This window comes from Haliaeetus leucocephalus, unplaced genomic scaffold (genome assembly GCF_000737465.1).
Source record: "Haliaeetus leucocephalus isolate CR32 unplaced genomic scaffold, Haliaeetus_leucocephalus-4.0 Scaffold228, whole genome shotgun sequence".
Taxonomy (NCBI): Eukaryota; Metazoa; Chordata; class Aves; order Accipitriformes; family Accipitridae; genus Haliaeetus; species Haliaeetus leucocephalus.
In genome coordinates, this window is record NW_010972664.1 from 15,735,759 (window position 1) to 15,753,301 (window position 17,543).

Consider the following 17,543-nt stretch of genomic DNA (forward strand, 5'->3'; position numbering starts at 1 on the left):
TTTGATGGTTTATTCAGATGGTTTATGTGTAATTAAGGTTTTCTTTCTCCTATGAATGGATATATGCCCTTCAGCATTGCAGTAGTCTGGACAAAGACTGTTCATCCTTCTATTTATTTTCAGCACAGCTGGTGAAAGGTGACGCTTGTTGGGCTGATTTTATGGGAGAATAGTCTGTGTTAAGGGGGATTGAATGCTGTCACCACTGTGCTCCATGTAAAATGTCATGAATCTCTCAGGCGAGTTCTTTTGAAATAAAGCCTGAACTCAATTTAAATTTGAACCAAAGACTGAAGACAAGAGCACTCTATCCCATCCCCCAGTTAGCCAGCTTCAGAAGGTCTTATGGTGTATTTTTTAATACATAGGTCAGAGTGTGGTTTTAATTGCTAACTAGTACTGACTCACTCTCTCATATGTGCTCATGCACAAAATGCTTGTCAGAGTGCGAAACCTCTTTAAAGCAGCTCTAAGTACATCAAGTCCAAACACATGCAGTGGTTATGACTCTGCTTCTAAGAACATCTTTCCTCCTGCTAGTTGCTTGCTCCAGTCTAATGTGGTGGTAAGAGCTGGGGCTCAGCCTGCGCACTTTCTGACGCACTGTGTCCTACCCTCTTGTTCTTTCCACTTGCACCAACTAAGCTGACCAAGTTGCATGGCTAAGCCTTTCCCTTACTTGTGGGATTTTTTTTTTTCCCTCTCATTACACCATGTTCATTCATTTGTTCATGGTCAGCTCTTGCCATATATACTTTTTTTTCATTCCTTAGGTTTGATCTATAAAGTGCTGAGCACTTCTCACCAGAAGGCTGCCATCATTTCACAGCGTGTACAGTACTCTGTAGTGTGCATGCATGATACACGTGAATAGTCCACACTCTCAATTGCTTAAAAGGAAGACTCACTTCTGCCTGGCACTGTAGAAAAGCAGCTGGCAGTAGTTCTTTGTCTGGCTGTTACATGTCTTGTGTTTGTTGGTAGTTCTTTGTCTGGTCATTACCTGCCTCATTAAATACCACTTGTTTCTAGTTTTCCTCTGGTCTCCAGTGTCTGTGAATCATCTGTGGTTAATTTCAAGAGTTTAGTTTAGACCCTGCAGCTGATCAAAGTATTTCGGCTTTTCTTCTGGTATATATTGGCTATTACTGCATTAGCATTGATCTGCCACCTCTTGTATTGTGCATGTTGGCAGTTTCTAGCAGTCTTATTCTAGAGTGTCTTTCTGTATTACTTTTTGGTAGGTAGCAACAAGAAATTCAATTTTTAGAAATGCTGCATGCCATGGATTTTCCCTCTCTCTCTCAAAAGGAGTTCAGCATATCTGAAAATTAGGCAAAATAAATCCGAGGGGTTTGCTCTCAATAAACAATAATTCAGCAAAATGATTGCTTTCATGCTACTTTTGTTGTAATATGGAGTTTTTGCTTTGAGCAGTGTAATTAAATGACACTTCATTAGCCTTCCTTCCTGGTTCTTACCCTTTCCTCTAATCCCTGGTAATCACTGTCAAACACCTACAGATGTTGTAATGTCTGCTCCAGTATTGCTTAAGTTCATGTAAAGACAAATTCGATTTCTCTTGCTTTTGACTAACATTCTTACTGGATATCAGATGGAGCTTAGACCAGCTCTGGTCCCAGCTCTCATATGTTTTTCTTTAGGAAAAATATTATTTAGTCTCTAATAATCTGTCAGAAAGACTTGACTAATTTGGAGGTGAAGGCATACATAGCTGGAATTTGTTCTTTAGCCATCAGATGGCTTCTACTGGTATGGGAGGTGTGCCTCAGAAGACAATGCTTTTGCTGCTCTGTAATAAGCAAGCTTTGTGCCATACGTTGTCTTGGAGAATCGAGGCCTGCCTCTGTGTGATTGCCTGCACGTGTGTATATATATATGTATGTTATAGAGTAATATATAATACTAAGTTTTCACTAGATTCTTAAAGCAAATCACCTGCCAGATTTTCAGAAGGACCAGTTGAACAGATTTATGCCAACCATAAAAAAATGATTTTAAGTTTTTGTGTTTTTTTTTTTCCCCCAAAATTCTTTCATTTTACTTTGTGTGATCATGTTACATGAAAGTACTTTACAGAGGAAGAATACTAGCCTAACTTATTTCTTTGGATATTAAGTAGATTTACAAAGTGTGGCATTATGTTATCCCTTCATCTCTCTTCCAATCTTGGCAGAAATGGAAAAGGAGAAGGTAATTCTAGTCCAAAGGGAAGTTTTGCTTGCAGTATATTTCTTCATATAAACCTTCCTTCATATAAATTAACTCTGCTTGTGTTCCTTACTGTGTAGCTGTATTTCAGGGGGAGTATAACTCTGTATTACGTAGAATGTCCTCATTGATCCTGTTCATGCAGTTGTTCTACACTTTGGGACCTGTGTGTCTAGAAATCTGATATTGCTGAAACTTGCCCCTGTGACTGTGGCTGTGTTCACACTGGCACGAGAAAATTTTTGAAAAACTCAAGAGGGGAGAAACACAAGCAAAAGTAACTATTGATTTCCCAGGAGCCTTGTACTTCTTGCTATGAGATTGAAGCACTGCTGCCAAACCAGCACAATTTGTGCTGTTCACAGGAGCATTTACAGCTGGCATATGATATTCTTCGTAAGATACCCACAGAGCTGCTGGGCACATTTTTTTACTTTATAAATTACAGAAATAATGGAGCAGTTCTGGAGTAGGTGGTTGAACTGTTTTGACACCTGCTGTCCTGCAAGCAACATTTTGTACAAATTGCATCAGAAGATGCTGCACTGAATGTCTGTGAAGGAACAAAGTTAAAAGAACTGAAGGTGTGAAAAATGTGGAGTGGTAGTAAGAACAAACATATTTTCAAGAGGTTTAAAAAGGTAGATGTAAAGTCAAGCACATCCTTATATAGTCTGTGGTTCTTTAAAACAAACAAAAACAAAACTGAAAAACACAATGTGCAGAATACACTGTAAACATTCAGCTTCTGTTGAAAGATACTGATGAGTACCTTTTACCTTATAGTTACCTTGCAGATACCTTGATTGCTTACACTTTTTTTATGGAGCCTCAGGTGATTTCACATTGACTAGTAGTATATATGCTCATATAACAAGAAACAATGTCAGGTCTTGTTATGAATATAATCCATAAATGTACTGTGAGTGATTAGAAGAGGAGAAAAAAAAATACACTTCCTTCCTAGGGAATAATAATAAAAAAAATCTTTACTGATTCATGTTTATAAATTCTTTTTTACTTTCCTTTTTTTTTCATTAGCCTGACATCATATAACAGAGAACAAAGGAATAGGACACATGTGCATGTTGAACATAGGACTTCTGCTGTTTTGTAATAGAAACTGTATTACAACATTTAGCTATAGCACATGCTGACGTTTTGAAGGTGGCTTTGGCTATGGGGAAGAAAAAAAGTTGTGGTGATTTTCTTGGGTGATTACCTTGAGCAATTTTACAGCCTCTTGTTTAATACCCTTTTGATTGCCAGTGTGCTCTAAACCTAACCCACACTGATGTCTCCATCAAACAGAATATATTTTATTCAGCAAAACAAGTAGACAGACTGCTGTGTCTATAGGCTAGAGGAATAAAAAAGTGACAATCAAGATGTAGAATACATCCGGTATTGCTGTGTAGCTGCCAAGTTTCTGCTGGCATGTGAGGATCTCTGAACTCCATGACTCCCCAGTCTTTGGCCATTTGTTATTTGTGGCAGTCTTGGAATCTTTATTTCCGAAAGAGAGAAAAGACCTAAGCAAACAGGGGAAATGTAGATAACGGTGAGGAGGTAGCTTCCTGCTGGAGCAAGAGACACAAGTCAGGGCCATGCCTGCTGCTTAACCCTGGTTTCTGTCTGCATAGAGCTTCTTCCCATGTGGTGACAAAGCATAGCTCAGCAGTACCTGCCACCACGAAGAGCTGTATGAATTATGAGTTCAGTGGATATCTTGAAATAGGTCTGATAATATTCCTTGATGGATGGAGAGAACCTAAAGTACTGATGGTCATACTTACCTGTTTAACTGCCACACATCCCATTAAGTCATGGTGGGCTGAGATAATTCTTGTGACCCTTCTGTTCATCAAAGTTCTTAAAGTAAGCAGAGGCCCACCGACTTTGTCATTGTTCTTTTGGTCAGTTAATTTGGGGCCATTTTTACTTTTGTTTAGTATTGACTTTTCAGCCCATCAACAGCTCTATCTGTATTGGTGTGTTTGGAGCACAGACTAACTGCTCAGCAACAGAGATTAGGATAAAAGGGGCAGAAGGCAACCCTGCCTTAGGATGCCTTAATGGGCAGCATAACAAAACACCTCCTTAGCATGCTGAACTGGACATTTAGCAATGTAAAATACATTGTTTTGTCTGAATTCTGAGCAGTGTTCAAAGGTGGGATGTAGTACCCTAATGATGTGAGTCATTTGTAACCACTTACTCTGGGTGCTGTAGTTTCTGACCACCTCAAGAAGTAGACGATTTTGTCTCCCTAAAGTTCCTGAAACAGAAAGACCTCTTTTGCTGTCTCTCCTCTTCCTGTTCTGTGATCTTCCTTGCTAACCATTGTCTTTCTCTGTTTAATCAAATGTCCTAATCACAGTTTCCAGTATCTTTGATTGCTGACTTAGATACCTTAACATTTTTTTCTTTGCATAGAATATCTCCAGTTTCTTCTGAATCTGAAAACAAGCAGATCTCCATCTGCTCTTTCACACCCCCATTACCTCTTATGGATGCAAAAAAAATTTCTTCTGTTGCCCTCCTTTGAGCCTTTGTATCAGATTTCCTGCACCCCCTTTCTTATGCCCACACTTACTAGTCTCCTATTGACTTTGGCTCTTTCTTTTTGTATTGCAAGTTTCAGCTTCCTCGAACCTAAAAAGAAAAAAACCCAAACCTTTACCATATATATGCAAATAGATTCATTAGCTCCAATTGCTTCTCCAAATCTTGTCTCATCTCCCTTTCATCTCTTAAGCTCTTTCTGTGTTAATTCCCTCTGTTCACTCTCCTCCAGTTCCAGCCTAAATCTTCCTTTTCAGTCTTTCTTTGACACCTGGCACAGCACAGAAACTGTCAGCCATGAAGCCTGTGCTCATCTCTTTCCAGGCAGAGCTCAGAACTGATGCTTCATCCTCATCATCCCTGTCTCATCAGCTCCTTTCTTTACAAATGTGTAGTTCTTCCTTGTTTTCCCTGTTTTGCACCTCGTTTCTAGATAGCACTAACACACACTGAAGAATCACTTCTATGTTGAGAATTCATCTCTGCTGTGGAGCCAATTCCTCCTGGACAGACTGGACACTTAGCTTGTTTCTGACACCTTTCCATGGATCTTTAGCCTTCATTTCAAGTTGAACATGGTTGAAACAATTTCTGTTCCACTAAGCATTCCCTGCTATCTCTCGTCTTACTCACTGTAGACCGTATTTTCACCTTATCTGTCAGGGCTGTGCCTCAGAGCACTGCTCTCCATCCTGGCCTTTCCCTCCTTCAGTTCTGGACATTGTCATCCATTTCCTTGAATTTCCCCCAGTGCTTTGGCCTTGCCTCTGTGAGACCATGGTTCTGCTCCATACCATGGTGGGGAATCAGGATGGGAAAAGACAGAATCGTTTCTTGGTATGACTTTCCTGTTGGAAATGATGTGTACAGATGGGTTAAATCAAATGTGCTTGGTACAGTCCTACACAGATGGGATTAAACTAATATGAGATTATTAAAGATCTCCTTGACATTTCCTCCACCTTTTTCTCCTGCCTGGAATTATCTCCAAGATATTTTGTCTTCTGTGCATAATGATCGTGTCTCAGGATCAGACAAGACTATCCCGTATAATTGCTTTTCTGAAAGTTCATGAGTTGACAGAAGCTCATCCATCCAGTCAGTACTGTATGTGATTTGTGGTATTGTGGTAGCCTGTATTTAATGCTATGGACTCGTATTAATTCGTGATAATTTTGCATTATATAAAACTAACTGTGGTCTGTTGAGAAAGGCAAGTGCTAGTGCAACTGACACAAAACTCGGCTCCCAGCTTTAGAAGAATTGGTATAATAATGTTATGAAGGTCTTGCTTCAAGAGAACTAATTTTATACAAAGCATCTGCTAGAGGTAGCTTCACTGAGTAAAAGCCATTCCCTTGAGCTTTGGTGTGGCTGCTGCTGCTATGTAGAACTATTTATAGATCACTTCAAGTATTCAAAGGGTAAAGATGTTAATCCTTGCAGATCCTTGTGTGGTAGGTATGTTTATAACCCCGTCTCGTTAACGGAGGAACTGAGCCAGAGAGGTGAGGTGATTTGGCAAAGGCTGTTCTGTACTAAATGAGAAACAAAGCCAATATTAGAACTCTAGAGCCCTTGGCTTCTAATTAGGGGGAAAAGGTGTCTGTTTGCCAGGAAACTCAAATATGTCAGTGCTTGCCCCCACCCCAGACTGGAATGCAAATTAGACATTTAAGAGAGAGGAAGGCAATCACACTACAAACTATTGCAGACCATGCCAGCTTAGCAATAGGGGGATGCTTCATTTTCACACCCTCAGTTGAAGAAAAAACAAACCATTTAATACTATTAAAAAACAAGTCTTATATTTCAGTCTGTAGGACTGATCCAAAGTGTGTGAATCTGTTTTTTCAGCCCTCTGTAGACTGTAAGAAACAGAAGACTGGGTATTGAGATCATACTTTCCTTTTGAATTTACTGTAAAACCTAAGATTTTACCTGTGATGTAAAGCTGCAAGATGATAATAATCTCTGCGCAAGCTTTGCATTGGCATGTGGGTTTTAATGGATGACTGATAATTCTTTTATCAACTCATTTGTATTTACAGTTCATGCTTTTTGTTGTTGTTGCAATAGCTTCACGGCATTTTGTAGCAACCAAATGTAGGGATGACAATCTTTACCATTATTTCTCAAAGCTGCTATTGAATCCAGTGGGAGGTTTTATCTGAGAAAGCATGGTGAAAAGTCAGGTCATTTAAACAGTCATTTAAAGCATGTAATCCTTTAAAGCTATTTTATTTCACAAAAGATATGATTTGCAATGAAGAGAGACTATTCTGTCCTGAACTAGGTGAATGAAGGAATAGTCCAGCTGCCCTATGCAGAGGTTGTCATTCAAAGCCAATCATACAGTATTAGGCTTTGCTAGTTTACTACAAAACCAGATGCGAACTTGGTAATTTGATGCTTTTTTTTTAAATGTAGATGTGGAGACAGTGTGTCATGTTTGTTATTCTAGGCCTTGGCCATTAAAATAATAATTTGGCATTTTAGGTTGGTTCTTATAAGTTCTTCTTATAATTTATTGAATAGAAGACTTGGAAATAACAAGACATATTGGTTAAGTCCTGGGACCCAGGCTCAGGAAAGCTGGGTGCTACCAGCTCCTCAGGCTGCCCTGCTTTGGCCAAGCTTTGGCCAAGGCACCCCTCACTGGGGCATCTCTGTTTCCTTGCTGTAGGAAATGAACAGGGCTCTACTGACCTCTGCTGTCAATGGCCTTTGTGGACCAGTGACTAAAGCTGCTGCGTACAGACTACCAGGTGGTATTAAAAAGATGTGTGGGGCCCCAGATAACTGCGTTTGGTTTTAAAAGCACCTACAAACTGCCCTGACTGACTGAGCATGGAAGAAAGTCTCTTTTACTAATGAACAAACACCTTTTACTATACGGGCTACTAATATATAACCTTCCAGAAGCTTGTAGAGAGGGAATCAGTCTCTCTATTCCTTGCAGATCCCAGCACACTAAAGCTGAGTACAAGCACTGTATAGAGCAGCGTAATGGCCCCTTAAAAAAAATACCCAAAGTCTAGTACAGTTTTAGTGGCCCTGAGTTCGACTTTTCACTGTAGACTACCTAGTCTTGCTAGTTTGTGTTTGTCACTTAAAACTGGTCTCGCCATGTCTTAGTTTTTCATACTAAAGTATCTCCAAATACTTCATTTAATGGACTTGTATAATAAAGGTTGGCCAAAGGACATGCTGAAAAGCAAATTGACTGAAATTAGTATTTTGGCAAGCCCTCCTCAGGCTGATATCCAGGCTGCCTGCCATTCTGACTGTGATCACACTTACTGTCTCCTGGAAAGAAGAGAAAGGTAGTTATTGACGTGGCTCCAAATCAATAAAGACTGAACTTCTAGACTTCCTTAGAAACACAAGTGAAGAGAGTGAGCAGGCTAACCAGCTCAAAAAGTCTCTTTTGCCTTTTCACCCCCTCTTTACAAAAAGAGTCACCAGGATAGCTTAGAGTGACAGTCCTTAGGTCAATAAATATATATGGATGTTCTGCAGAGAAGTTTTCAAAGTGGAAATAGTATGTGCTAAGGTTATTGCAGTTTAACTTCAAAGTAGATATTTTAATTGATCCACTTTGGGTTGAGTTTTTATTGAAAAATACATCTGCATTGATTATGTAAAGAAAGCCAGCCTGATAAACAAACCACCAAACAATCTCTTTTCCCCCCAAACAAGAGAGAAACAGAAATTTTGTGGCTGGACAATAATCTTCTATAAGTATTTTATATTCTGTTCATATTGGTACAGCAGCAGGATACAGCTCAGGATCTCCTCCACTTCTTGTGGGGTTCCTCGCAAACTCCCGTGTTTCCTCTCTAGTACCAAGGGCACTAATACTGCAAGAATTTTGATGAAAAATTGTGAACTGTGTAGCCCTGCCTTAATTTTTATACACCACTATATGAAAAAGTCATCCCTGTCACTCATATAACCATAAACAAAGTCATTAGACTAATCCTACTATGTTACTGTAAGCTGTAATTGTACTTTCAAAAAGATGGTTTTAAATCTACGTACAAGTAGCAGAAGTAATATTGTATTTCTTAAGACATCTTGCTTAAAAGGATCTTATTGCTAGCCTCCTCTAAGGTGAGAGAACATTGTTCCTGCAGAACAATGCAGGAAAAATGCAGAAATGCAGAGCATCTTCTGACAAACCTAGTGCTCTTTACAGTGTCTGTTGTTGAGTTTCAGTTGTGTTTTGGAAATGTAGGATACATTTTCTTTTCAGCAGGGACTTTGTTAATAAATTTTGAACTTAACAAATGAGCATGGAACAAAGAAAAGAGAATTATTTTGGTATGGGGAGGAAACAAAGAGGTATAAAATGCATTTCAATTCCTTTCATCTTATGATACTCAAATATACTTAGGATTTGCTTGTTTGTTTGTTTTCTAGAAACTGTCCTATACAAAGGAAGCAATGGGCAGGTGAGTATCTGTGTTTGCCTTGCATTTTATTCTCTCTGGGGATAACAGCAGGGCTGAGTTTTGACATTTTGTAACCTTTTCTCTCTTCTTCTTGTCAGCTCCTGCACTGATTGGTCATGTGGGTAAGTAGTTTTCCCTTTTTAAAGGCTCCTGATCGGTCCTTTCTCCAGTTCTTGCTGCTGCTGGAGTTGATTTGTGCACTGAAGATGAACGAAATTCACTTTTGTGCAAAAGGGCATATAGAAGAGTGTGGTTCTTGCATGTGAACCTCTGTCATGGCATGCTTGGCACGCTCAAAATATCTCAGCCAATCTGGGGCTTGTACTTTTGCTTAAGAATGTCATCACCTTGTTGGCCGTCAGGCACAGATGCAGGCTATTTACCTGAAGAGGTTTAGTGGGGGAAATCTATTTTGGGAAAGAGATGTGTCCATAGTTACTTGTGTTAGTGTTCCGGTTATCCAGGGAGCCTTTCCCAAAGGCTTTAAGTTAGTCCTCGTCATCATTACAAAAAGCAAAAAAGTGGAATGTTTTTGAAATGCTTTTTAAGAAAACTTTTGAGAGATATGCTCTAAAAACAGTTACAAGGGAATTGACTGCTTGGGCTCCTCACACTTTTAACAAGGCAATAAAAATGAAAACTAGTCTGAATTGTGGCTTCTTTTTACCAAAGCAAACCTGGACTTGACCTGTTATTTTCATGTCTTTTTTGAACTGGAAGGAAAAACCAGTTCAAATTATTATTACTCCATTCCTACTTGGAACTTAATCTAAGCTGTTATTTTTAGAGCAATTCAAACCCAAACAACCTAGTGCTGAACTCATCTGAAAAATTGGCAGGTTCAATTGCCTGCTTTACAGGCCACATAAAGCTGTGATAAATATGAGTAATTAATTTATGGGGAAGAGTAATCACTTAACAGACTTTAAAAAAAACCCTCAACTTCCTAAATTAGGTATCTCCTCATAATGATTTCATAACCACAACATTATATATTAAAATTAATAACATGAGATGATAAGGGCAAAAGTGATTCCTAAGAGATTGGTTTCTCTCTGTCCTGTTGAGCTGAATGCTCCTCTGACGAGCAATCCCCGAAGCCTCCAGGTCAACTGGGTAGCATACGCCTGTTCAGAACTTTCTCTGTTGAGAATGCAACATTGACCAAACTTTTATATGCTTTTCCTTTCAAAGAGAAAATACATTAAAAAAAAAAAAAACAAAAACTTGCCCTTGTAAACTTTGTGGGTCTGATTCTTTCTCATTAGCATCAGTCGTTCTCTAGACTGACTTTTAATGTGAACGGGAACCACACCTTATCAGAAGATGTAAATTCAGTGATAGTTATCTCAGTTTGAATGATGCAGACTCTGAAAAATTCATCTTTCTGAAGAAGTTTGAGTTTGAAAGCATACCTACTGTATCCCTCTATGTGATCATTCAGAAAATCTAGTAAATGTAGAGATATATGAAAGGAATTAGAGTTAACACTAATTAATCTAGAGTCACTGCGTGCACTGTGCTAAACAACCTAACAATGCAAAAAGCCCAACATTTGATTGAAAGTTGGATCAGAGTGATTAACGTTGTACAAAAGTAATCTTATCAAGTGCTTTGTGACAGGCATTAAAGGGCTCCAGTAGACAATTGCCAAACTTTACCCAACTCAATTCACTGCGGGGCTGTATTGCATCTCTCTCAGAAATACACCACTTTTATCCCAGTATATGTTACTTCAGATTGTTCATAGCTTTAGGATGGGATCTTTGTTTTCACCATCAGTTTAAACTTTGGTTTTACTATATCTTTACCTCTAAAAGTTGTTTGTCTTGTGCTTGGATGTGATAGTGTTTTATAGCATGAAGAGAGTGATACAGGACTGAAGCAGTGAGACAGAAACAGGTAGATTTGGTTTGTGTAGCGGAGCATCAGGAAGAAATTAATATAAATTATTTTGGCAATACTAAAAAAACTCAAACTTATTCTAAGAGGGTTCTGGACATCATAGAGCATTCACGGTTTATGATGTGAACTTTGTAAGCCAAAGTCATATAAAAACAAAGCCATGATTGGCTGTCACGGGTAGATGTCTCATCTAACTTCAGACGTCTTCCATCAAAAGCAGTGAGTGAGCCATCTCAGTGTTGCCAACAGCCAACATTATTATTACCTGCAAGAATATACTAGACCTCCCAGTACACATCTGAATAAAATAAAGACCTTTTTAAAATGTTCTGTAAGAAGACAGAGTAAGTACCCAACCCAGGATCACCCCCAGTCCCTAAGGCACAGTGTGGGAAATCCAGTGTCAAGTCCCTCCTGCACAGGAGGAGATGTGAGTGCGGTTCTGCCATTTCCCGGGCAGTTCTGTCGTTGCCTGCTGACCCACATGTGCAGAGAGAGGTTGGGCCAGTGCAGGGCAATGCTGTGATTTGAATGTGGCTGTCTTGCCACCTAGGTGTGCCATCTGTGTCAGAACTGGGAATTGTCCTGGTCTCATGTCTCAAGGGATGGCAGGACTATCCTAAAGCACTAGCTTTGGGTATCTAGAGGAGATGTTCAGGTGAAGCTTCCATATTGCCAGGGAAGGACAGGCTTCTCCAGAGGATGCCTTGAAGCAGGGGTCTAGCATGGATGCTCTGACTTATCCTCTGGTGAACCCCATTTTCTCTGATGAATGTGCAGAAGCAGTCATTTCAGTTTGGAGGGCTAGCACTAGGCGTATTTCTCAGTCTCTTTTCCCACTGATAAGAACATAGGAAATTTTGCAGTAGGTTCGTTTCCTAGAACATAGCCCAGGCACAAGAAACTTTAGAAGAGTATTTTCTTTTTATAAGCTTTGACCAGTCCTTTTTTGCTATGAAACAATTGTTTCTGTGAAATGATTTCTAATTTGGGGCTGATCTGGAACAGAAGACAGGCCCTTGATATCTGTTGGTCATTTTAACTACACTAACTAGATTAAAGCAAAACTATGCTAAAAGCTATAAACAGCTATAGAATTGAAGCTGTGACTTAAATAATTTAATACATCTCATATAATCCTACCTAGATGTCAATACTGTGTCTCTATCTAGATGGAAAGAGCTGGTTTCAGCTAGTTAAATGCTAGGATAGTTTTTCTGTAGCCTACAGAAAAGTGGCTTGTACTTGTGTAATTTACTTCCCAGAATAACTCCCAATCCAGCATTACTGACAATTGCATAACAGCAGGATGAAAGTTTGTTCCTGTAAGGCTAGTGGATGCATTCACGTAGGTTAAACACTCAGCTAGCCTGTCCTTTTAAGGAACTGAGGGATTAAAATAAGTATCACTGAGGAGAAAATCTCAAAGGAAAAGTAATATATGGGACATAATCCAGATGTGTATAGAGCAGCCCAGTGGACATTGTAGAGTTTTGCCCCAGTTGGAAGTGGAAGCACTTCATCAGCTGAAGACTTGAAATAATTGCTTCATTCAGTAGCCCATTGAGATTTTGCATAATGAATGTTGCTGTCTTAATATTGGAGTATGTCTCATGACAATAGGATAGTCGTTTTGTCTAATTCCTGGCGGCAAAAGCCAGATCTTGAGAATCAACTAAAGGCAAAGGAGTAGCACAAAATTGCTGCAGTAGAAAACTAGGGTTTTTATGTCATAGCCTTGCTTGAGTGCTGTATGCACAATAACATACTGAAGAAAAGATAAGGAGTATGGGATAGTTGAAAAGGGTGAATATAATGCACTACTTCTTTACTTCTTCAGAAGCGGCTATTAATGTCAAATGAAATAGAAGCATGTGTCCTTTCTGACTGGTACTTGCTGATTCTGGACTCACTGAAATTAGTCACAATAAATCATGTCTGGACCTCCTGTGTTCTCTGCTTTGAAATACATTGGCAAATTTAGGATCCATATTTCATCAGTGGTGGCAGCAATGGTTGATGATGTATCAACTCAAATTTTGTACTGCTTATCTAAATGTGCTTCATGAAAGAAAAAGTTTGTCTTCTGTGCTGGGATCATTTCAACAGTTCAGCAGTTCTGTGTGCGGTGAAGTAGAAATATACCTGAGCTCCTTTACTGTCTGCATGTGGACTTGGCAATGATATTGGTCGTTTCAGAAATTTTTGAGCATCTGCACAGCTTTACCCCATGTGAACAGTTCCACACTGTTCCTCTTCAGCTGTGTATTTTCTTTTGTGCTCCCTACTGTCAGGTAGCAAATATGAAAGGTTTGTCCTGCTTTAATTAAAACCCAAAGAGGTCAAAATTCAAGAACTACCTAAATGAAAATTAAAATAAATGCAAGTACAATTTAAAATGAAAAAAATCTGAATACGAGGCTCAGTCTTGCATTCTGTACTTGCATAAAAATACTTCTGAAATCGCATACTTACTTAGTTCAAAGACATGTGATTAAAATATTTAAAAAGGAGAAAATCAGACCGTAAAATGGTTTTCCCTTCTTTGTGCAATATGAGCATTGAAATAATAATGTTTAAGAAAAATAAATGCTTGACATAGCAAATTAGACTTTAGGACATTCAAATTGATAAACAATTACATCAATCATCGATGAACTGATGGATGTCCGGAACGTGTAGTACAAATCTGAAGATGTTAACTTCTTCAACCACAGAGTTGAGTTTGTGTTAAAAGCAGAGGAGTAATGTAGCAAAAAATGTAACTAATACCTTTATAAAATTTCATGGGGGGGGGTGAAATGGTGTCACCGATGCCCCATTTGACAGGTCCAGAGTGGTATTTCTCCTTAATGACACAGTATGGCTGCACATAAAGAACTTGTTTAGGCTCTACAGTTGCCTATGAGTCAATGGGACTCTATACGCTTTGGTGGACTGGAACCTATCAAATCTTTTCCTGTCTTGACTGATGTCACATAGAAGTATGTACTGTGGTGTTTGAAAAAGGGGAATATAGGCTGTATTTGTGAGCTGTGTTTGCTGTATTAATATGTATAGGATGTCCATAAGCACGGTTTGCTTCAGATCAACTTGTGAGGCCCTTATGGGTCTTGTCTTATACCTGCCTGGATCCTGGTGTCTAACAGAGCTGTGTGATCTGAAACCAGTTGTTTCTGCCAAGGAAACACAGTGCGGTGTTGTTTGTTCTGCTGCTTAGACATCTGCTTGTGTATATTCTTTCCTGCCTCTCCATACATATGTATATGTTTTTATATTTTGCTTACTGCTCAGCCAAGGTGGTCCAGGGCATCACTCATGCAGGTAGGACAATAGAAATTACATTTCATACGTATGTGTCTCAAATTCACAAATAAGCTCTTGCTGGAATATAGTCTCTCCACCTGGAGTGGCTTGCTTGTGTAGGTATAGTTAAAAATAAAGCCTGGGCCCTGGATTAATCCTGGGGCAAAAAAAAAATCCCTTATATTTTAAACGGTGTGACTGAAAGGGAATTTGAAGCTGTGTTTACCTTGAAGAGTAGTGTGTTCAGGCAAATCAGTATATGCATTGTCATGTGCATTTTGAGTGACTTTCTTAGAGGTAACTATACAATTGCTGCTTTTTTAGGAGATTAATAAAGTGGACATTTGAAAAATTAAAGTGTTGAAGGGGAAGCAGAAGGCAAAAAGAAACGGATGCAAAAAGAAAGCAAACCTCACTGTTCTGGTAAAGCAGTGAAAAAACAACTTTGTGCATAAAGTGAGATTAATTATAGCACAGCTTCATAAAACAGTGTTTTTATCATCCCGAGAAAAAGTGATAATTGTTAATTTGACCATATTTGGTACTTGACTGGTCTTGCTTGGTTAGATTGATTAGGGTGTTACTAGGTGTTATTTAAGCCCTTGGCTTTTAACTTTAAGCTAGCTGTGAGCTGGAATTTTGTCAGAAAATTGGTTAGCTCTTGGGGGCTTGTATTTAAAAGCCCCTCAGTGCCAGTAAGGATATATTACCCGGCCTTGACAAAGAGCATGGCCTGCTGCTGCTTAAGGTGATGGGTTTGCTACGCTGTAAATGATGGCGGCCTTATTCTCACCTTGGTTTTCAGCACTCTCTCGGTTGCCCCGTGGGCCAGTTTGGCCTGTGGTTGCCACCGCGTGGCTAACCTGGTGCCTAAGTTGACGTTACTGACCAAAGCACCCTGTTGGAGAGCTGCTGCTCATCTGGGTCAGTGACAGAGTCAGTCCTCTGGGACCTTTGAAACGTGGGGAATTTTATTTTGATAAGTCTATAACCAGTAATCTAATCTAGAAGTAGTACTCCACTCTAGAAAGCTAATTTTAGGCTTTTCCATATGCAAACTGCTCCTCTTTTGAAAGTGTGATTTATACCATAGCATTCTCTCTGTTTTTTCTTGTCTACTTTGAGGATTTTTCCTTTAAAAACTCACACAACTTAGTTAAAATTGATCGTGTGGGTACCTTGGCAAACACAACTATACGGGGTGTGGGTGCCCAGATTTTGGCAGCGGGGGGCTGCAGGGTGGACCCTGTGAGGAGCAGCCGGGGCTGCCCCAAGCCAGACACAGCTGGTTCCAGCCGGTTCCAGCCGACCTGCTGCAGGGCACGGCTGAGCCCCTCAGTCATGGCGGTGGTGCCTCGGGGAAAGCGTGTGTAAGGAAGGGCAAAACGACTGCACAGGGAGAGGAGGAGGGAACACAAGGAACGAGAAATGGCAGCATAGGGAACACCAAGGTCAAAGGCGGCGGAGGGGGAGGCGCTCCATGGCGGAGCAGGTATTCCCTGCAGCCCGGGGAGGACTCGTGCTGGAGCAGGTAGACGTTTCCTGAAGGAACTGCTGCCCCTGCAGAGCCTGCACCAGGTAGAGGAGTCAGGAGTGAAGCTGAACCTGGGAAAGGGTGGAGGATAGGTGGTATTTTAACATTTGTCTGTTTCTCACTACCCAAACCTATTTGAATAGGCAATAAATTAATTTAATTTTCCCCAAGCTGAGTCTGTTTTGCCTGTGGAGGTAATTGGTAAGTGATCTTCCTGTCTTTATCTTGACTCAGAAGCTTTTTTGTCTTATTTTCTCCCTTGTCTGATAGAGAAGTGGGAGTGAGGGAGCGGCTGGGTGGGCATTTGGCCCTTAGCCGAGACTAACTCACCACAGAATTGGGTGCCCAGTTCAGCTGGTCAGATAGTCATTTAGGTCCTTTTGAGATGTCCTAAGTTACAGCACACATCTGCAGAAGGCTGGCAGGGATGCCGTGGGTGACCTGTGCCTCCTGGGGCAGCAGCTGGAGGTCAGGAGGGCCTGGAGGCCCCTCAAAGTATAGTAGGCACCCACCCGTGGGCAGCTGGATCGACTCCTGTGGGTCTCAGGTTGAGCTCAGAGCCCACCACAGCAAGTCATGTTTCTCATTGTCCCCTTCTAGAGAAAAGGGGGTTGATACAAGGCTCAGCTGAATAGAACATTACAAATCCTGTAGCAGGGTTGTTTCACTGCACATCGCTGCCTTTGTTGAGTTTTTATTCTGACATTAGTTATACTAAACAGTTTGTAATAAGTATTGTTTCAGATTGTTTCACCTCTCCCCAAAAGTAGAAACGTATTTGCTTCTGAACATACCATCATTAAACACCATGCACTGAAATGCTTTATTTACTGATGCTGTGATTTTGTGAGACTGGTATAGATGTAATTAATACCTATTGAAATTGGTAAGAGTAAGGTATCCTTGGAGTTAGGTGAATTTAATTGGAAAATATTTCTTCTGAACAATTAATAATTAAGCAATTGTTTTTATTTCAGTTCTGAGATGATAAACAAGTAAGGAAACTAAATCCCTCTAAAATATAACCAGCATTCTTAAGAAAATCTAAATCCTTTTAATGTGGGTTTGTTTGGGTGGGGTTTTTTTTTAGCAGAAAGAAATTGATGGTTTTTTAATGAGTTACTTGTGACTCTTTATACGTGTGATGGCAATGGCAGACAGAATGAGAGGATATCTTGTCTAAATTATGCTTGGTAGTAAAACTTGGCTTTCCAGTCTTGGAAATCATTCCAGGATTTACTAGGGTTGTCAAAGAATTGGTAGAGAGTTACCTTGCACTGTGCTGGCTGAAAACAGGTACCAGTGTCCACGAGATGGAAGCAGACACAAATAACTGTACATTTCAAAGCTTGCATAGAGCTCATCGACTTTAGTTGTTCAAGAAAATACATGAAGGTGCTGTTTAAACTCTTGAATAAGTATTTTCTGCTTTGTTCATCTGGAGACTATTTTATTCTTCATTAATATTTTATAATTGTTATGTAGATCTCACCCTGTCAGTTTAACGTTCCCGGAATTTACTGTATTTTGGTATAGTTAATCAT

At 39.8% G+C, this 17,543-nt stretch overlaps 1 protein-coding gene across 1 annotated transcript in view; it reads left to right on the forward strand.

Annotated features, from left to right (window-relative positions):
* The window catches only part of IMPG2 (interphotoreceptor matrix proteoglycan 2), a gene marked incomplete at its 5' end in the record, with an annotated part of 61,109 nt that overhangs the window by 17,396 nt on the left and 26,170 nt on the right, over positions 1–17,543 (forward strand). The window contains 2 exons of the mRNA XM_010567664.1: positions 9,223–9,254; positions 9,353–9,376. Coding sequence (XP_010565966.1) covers positions 9,223–9,254; positions 9,353–9,376 — 56 coding nt within the window. The remainder of the gene's footprint in view (positions 1–9,222; positions 9,255–9,352; positions 9,377–17,543) is intronic.